At 40.3% G+C, this 6000-nt stretch overlaps 1 protein-coding gene across 1 annotated transcript; it reads right to left on the minus strand.

Moving 5' to 3' along the window:
- Window positions 1–1300: 1300 nt before the first annotated feature.
- On the minus strand, window positions 1301–5180 carry LOC135469406 (uncharacterized). The gene is made up of 4 exons (XM_064748043.1): window positions 4981–5180; window positions 2985–3106; window positions 2513–2683; window positions 1301–1978 (listed from the first exon to the last, which is right to left on the minus strand). Exons 2-4 carry the CDS (start codon window positions 3067–3069, stop codon window positions 1722–1724), a joined length of 513 nt encoding a protein of 170 aa, XP_064604113.1. The 5' UTR covers window positions 3070–3106; window positions 4981–5180; the 3' UTR covers window positions 1301–1721.
- Window positions 5181–6000: the final 820 nt, after the last annotated feature.

Consider the following 6000-nt stretch of genomic DNA (forward strand, 5'->3'; position numbering starts at 1 on the left):
TGTGGCAACAATTTCTGTACCGGTATAAATGACAGGTTACTTTGCTGTGGCAACAATTTCTGTACCGGTATAAATGACACGATACTTTGCTATGGCAACAATTTCTGTACCGGTATAAATGAAAGGATACTTTGCTGTGGCAACAATTGCATTGTTCTGGTAATCAAGCCTGTCCACTACTTCAGGACACACTATGTGCATTGTATGTTCAGATCTTGTCTTGTGACAAGCCTAATTACATGATGCCATCTTATATCATTTTGATTGCTTTCACAGTTATAAAGGATAACTGTCCTGTGTTATACAAGTAATTAACATAGAAATGATTCATCTTTATACTTCCAGAGGGATCAGTTTGAGAGAAGTGACCAACAGTCTATGGAAAGCATGTGTACAGTACAAGGTTTCAGCACTTCTGTATCTGAGATATCTTCCCACATTAAATAATCATTGGCTGGTAAAGCCAAACTAGATAATAGTAATTAAGCCAAAAAACCCTGAACATCCCATTGGAACTGAACTACAAAATGGGACTACAAAAAGCTCTTAGATTATTCTAGCTGGATAGAACCATCAGGTTTAGAACCCTGATTACCTGGATTCAAATAAGTGTAACTACATGTACATGTAAAAAAAAAATGCCAAAGTTGCTCTGCTATTACATGTAGTGAAATATGCTTGATGTTTGATGTGTATATGATTTTGCCCTATAAGGGCTGCACAGTATGATTCAGTCATTTAGAAATACAGGCTTGGTTATATGTAACACTGGATTTTTTATAATCCACTATTCGCATTTAATTGTGACAGTTACAGACCAGTAATTAGTAGTATAACTGTTAGGTGCATAATTAGTAATAAGGTGCAAAATACATACTGAAATAATATTAAAACTAAGTTTACAATCAGAAGTAAACTACATCTACAGTCTATTGCTGAGCTGCAATATAACCTTATACACAGGAACATGACATGCATGTTCTACCCAAAATTCTTGTGAGCGCAAGGACTGTTTTCTTATGTGAGGGCATGTGTATGTACTACACTCTGTATTAAGACATGCTGGGTTAACATACCCTCAAATTCCATATATAAGATGTATTCATCTTAAACATCTGTACATTTGGAGATTATGCTGTTGTTCAATACTGAATCAAGGTCACTTTATAATTTCACACCAGACATCAGAGCATTTGAAATTTCTCCAATCATTCCATTCAGTTTTCTCCAAACCTTCACACTTGAACTAAAGGTTTAGAACTGACTTCAATCACTACATGCTGCTTAGCACGTCAGTCATCTGAGGTCTCTGACTCTTTCTTTGCTCCTTCAAGAAAAACAGCAAATTTTCCTTCTCACACTTTTATAAGGATGTGTGGGCTTTGCTTAACACTGAGTTGTTGTCACATGCACTCCATCAGGCTTTGATGATCACGCCTTTCTTGAAGAATGTCTCGTGTTTCTGCCTGCATGAACCCATCTTTGTTCTTAGTGTTAAAGCAGTCCTGGTTGATGACATGAACATATGCACATACATCTTATAATGGATACTGACCTTCATGGCAGACTGACATGATACTGGACGCAAGATCATTCCTGCTCACATTGTGTCAATGTTTAAATGTGTTATCGCAGAGGTGATGGGTCATCACTTGTACAGTGTCTGGCCCGTAGATGATGTGAGGAGGTATGGCACTTCCACACAGAAGGGCACAGTGATGTTACCAGCGTGAGTAAAGCACGAGGAGTAATGGGGAGAGAAGACCCACAAATGTAACGTGAAGTGTTGCTCGTACCCTCTCCCCACTGTTACAGCCATTTGACTCGCAGGTGACAATGCAGCCGTGGACTTTCTTGTTGTCATACTCCATCTCTCTCAGCCAGCCACAGTGATCCTGTCTGCCAATCTCTGTCTCAGATGTCAGACCTCCATTGTCCACAACACAGTTCCGTACTACGTATGTGGTGTGGTCTTCCGCTGAAGGAGAAGCATTGCAACCTTTATAATTAACACACATATCTGGCAGTTGACACCTTCAGCTGATTCCACAAAATCATTTCTGACTTAGGGTGCATATGACCTACATGTATGAAACACACACATACTGGATTTTGGGTTCAGGCAGACAGATTTTGCTACTCGCATATATTTGAGCTCAATATTTCCCAAAAGCATGGTAACATTCCACCATATGCAGTATTTTAACAGTTACTGAAAGTTTTGAAAATATTTCCACAAGTTGATTCTACCAAACACTCAATTCACAATCTTGTTCCAAATCCTCTCCAATGTGCTTGCGCCAGACATAGGATATACTTTTGCCACTTCGAAACTGATGTAAACCACGTCTTTCTGCTTTCTGGTATATTCATAGGTTGTGAGTTAGCGTGATAATAAAATTTAAGAAAGAGTGTGGTTGATGTCCGGAGGCTTTGTTGTTCACCTAATATCTGAAAGTATATTTCACTGTTCACTCATGTATGTATGTTCTGATATTGTTGTTGTACTTACGATTTTCTGCTGTCATCTTGATACACTGAGTGCCAGGAAAAAGACCAACACGTTTCTGGCGCCTGGACCAGCAATCATCCACGTAGAATTTCCCTGTGTTGTTAAATGTGTCCTCACACTCTGGCTCGCTGTTATTTATCGAGGAACAGACAAAACAGCCGATTGCATCCACTGTAATAATAAAAGACGTATCCAGTAATAATGTCCAATTCTTTAAACTACCCTCCAATTTTTGGTAAAAACTTCCATTAGGTTAGTAATACTGAACAAAAGTCACCGTGGTAAATGCGCTTGACACTTGACTGCTTTGTAAAAGTCAAACTGGTCAAAGGAAACATGGGGTTTTGGATTATCAACTGATTCCACCTGGTCATTTGCTTTTATCTTGTTTAACAATGACAACATCAGTGGGCTCATTTCCAGCTGCTTACACCTGCCAGAAAGGCGTCAAGACATGAATTGCTCTGCTCACCTGTGTCAATGTGTAGCAGCCATATTGCTACAGACAAAAGAGGTAACCATGGTAACACAGGCTGACGTATGGAGACTGTTGCCATCACGTTAAGTTACGACACACTATTGGAAAGGGACTAACTGTAAAAGAACAATAAAAAGACATGGCGTTGTAGAAAATATATGCACTGGGCTTGTATTATAAATTCATTTATAACACCATTCACTGACAAGGTAATTTAGTGCAGTTAAGTGTGATTTAGTGTATAAAGTTATGCCACCATCAAAACCATTGTAAAAATAAACATTAGATATAGGCAATGCATCAACCGAGAACAAACCAACCCACCATGATGCTTGTCTAAGCCTGTGTGATATGCCGCGTCAACCAAACTAGAGGCATGATGTAATGGATGTGCTGGCACGTAGCCAGCAAAGACCGTATTGATCAGACTGTGGAGCTAACGTTACAAGGTAGGCCACGGTGATCTGAGCAAAGGCCATCCTCAAGAAAGTATATGTCGTCAGGCTGATTTGGCTTTACTACAAGTACGTGTAGTAAATATACACAATGCAATTTTTCCTTTGTACTTTCAGATTTCCTAGCCTACACTTGGGGTAAAATAGTGTATTTGTATTTTTACCTCAAAAATTAACAACGATGTAAAATCTGTTAATGTTGGATAAGTGTCTCTGCCATGGAAATGCGACAACATCGTGAGTGTTACTCATGTAGGTTTAACAGCACGACCATAACAGCCAATGTCTCCCGAAATAGCTGACAACTTTTTCCTCCATTGAAACTACTAGCCAACGCAAACCGAAAAAGCCCATAGCGTGAGCCTTCATTCAGTGCCTGGTGAAATAGCCTGCAGCTTGTATAAGTATAATCCCTGCAAATATAACTACCGTACATCTAACACTTTCTGGTTACATTAGATTAACGGATATTACTGATGTACATCAAAGTAATACAAATCAACACACATGTAGCCTACAGGCCACTTATGTAATTTCTGCCGACGAATGACCAATGAGGCTAAGGATGATAACTTCCCGTCTAGAATAAGCCTTTGTACGCGACCATGCATAGATTATTGGCATGCAAGTCAATTTGGGTTGTTAACCTTTTTCTGTATGTTAACACTTTCCATACGTTGTTCCCACGTCACGACAAAAGAATTAGGGCATAAAGTGTTTACCAGAGCAACAGCCATTTCCTGTAAATTTACTCTTGTGACAATCGCCCATTAACTGCACGCTTGCAAGTGTCCTACGACTCGGCATAACACTGAATGGCTTCATCCACAATTGTACTCTAGCATGATCATGCTTAAATTTGACCATGATACCAGGCCAATGCCCAAGACCAACACAACCAACCTAGATATACTGCAACTACGAAGCATTAACCAGAGAGGGAACCTCAGCAATCCACGTACAGACATGCTGGTGTAGAATATGGAATCGCAGTGGTACCATCACACTCTTAACGCTTTTCTGTATCTGATTTGTATAGCAAATACCCTATTTCATAAAGTACACTACCACCTTGAGAACGACGACGATCCAAAATTCTACACAAATTTCTCCAACAAAATACTGATGGACTGTCGACGTTTACCGTTAGCGCATGTTACTATTCAGTTTACCCCTACGTACAGTCGCCCAATGTACATGAATGGAGGCGCCATAGACCTTTACTGCCACGTTACCTATACATGTTCTATGTTCGAAAGGCTGAACTATACATGGTTGTAGCAAGCTTGTTAACCAGAATTTCCTGATCCCTCTGTCCACTGACATGGGTATAATACTGCTGCTTAATTTGGTTTGGTGTTTACACTTGGTCTGGAGGAGGTTATGCCATAACCATCATTCATTCCACATGGCTGGACGAAGGTGTTTGTGTCCGCCATTACAGCTCTAAGATCTGCCCATAGAAGAGTCTAGAGCTTCAGCAATGTTTGCTATACATAGTTAGCCAGCAGTACACTAGATTCACAGTTACTCACCAGCATCGATTCACAATGGCTGTCAGTGTTGACGAAAATATCCCCAACCAACCATCTCCACTGAATTATCTTCGCTCGCTACGACATGTATACTGTCTGTTACTGGTATTGTTACGAATTTAAGCTCACAAGCATTGCGTGTGTGGCACCAGGGCGTTCTGTCCCGTCCGCAGTAAACCTGTTTACAAGGATTCCATGTAACGGGGTATGGCGAATGAGCGATGCTCCATGGTGAAAATTAACATCAGGCTTCGGAAATGTATCCAGTCACGTGATTCCCACTCTCGCACAGCAGCTGTTCGATGAAAGGCCTCAGCAGGTGACCTGGTGCAGTCTCGTGCCGAGCTGCGTTCAGAGATAAACGTTGACACTGCGAATCAGTTTCGCAGCTCTGGGATAAAACTTGACGGATGGTACTAATGTCATATACCAGTGTAAAGTTACATACCCTGGTTTTTCTAAAATTTGATAGTGTTGAAAGGAGAATATTACATTTCTGTACCAACCTTTTGGAAAAGTAAAGATTTGAGTGTGTTGTTCATTACACGGTTTAACCCTGTAAGAAAAAGGAACTCAATATTCCTGCTATAATTATATATGCATCGGCTAAAATGAGCAGACTAGTTGTCCCAAATTTTAGAAGAAATAGGGTAACCCTTTTAAGTGCCGGTGCACGTGTGGTTGTGTGCAGTGAGTGGGATGCAACGTTTTTGTGTTGCATGTGAATATTCCACGTTAGCCTTCTCAGGGAACTTACTAATGTGACTGAAAACTGATAATTCATTCCAAATATTCCACCTACATTAAGATGTGCGATACCACACCTGTATGATCTGTACCAACGTGAGAATACATACAGATACCTTTCCTTTGGCAAGGAATTTTCCAGTAAGTTATCCTGAATTCTGTTAACGGCATTCTTCAACAGTGAAAGCAATTTATTTACTCTTCTTCAAAAGTAAGATCCTTTCCAACCTCAGCCCTGCAGACGGTGTCAAGGTTACTCGCATGCATGGGTTT

Source organism: Liolophura sinensis, chromosome 6 (genome assembly GCF_032854445.1).
Source record: "Liolophura sinensis isolate JHLJ2023 chromosome 6, CUHK_Ljap_v2, whole genome shotgun sequence".
Taxonomy (NCBI): Eukaryota; Metazoa; Mollusca; class Polyplacophora; order Chitonida; family Chitonidae; genus Liolophura; species Liolophura sinensis.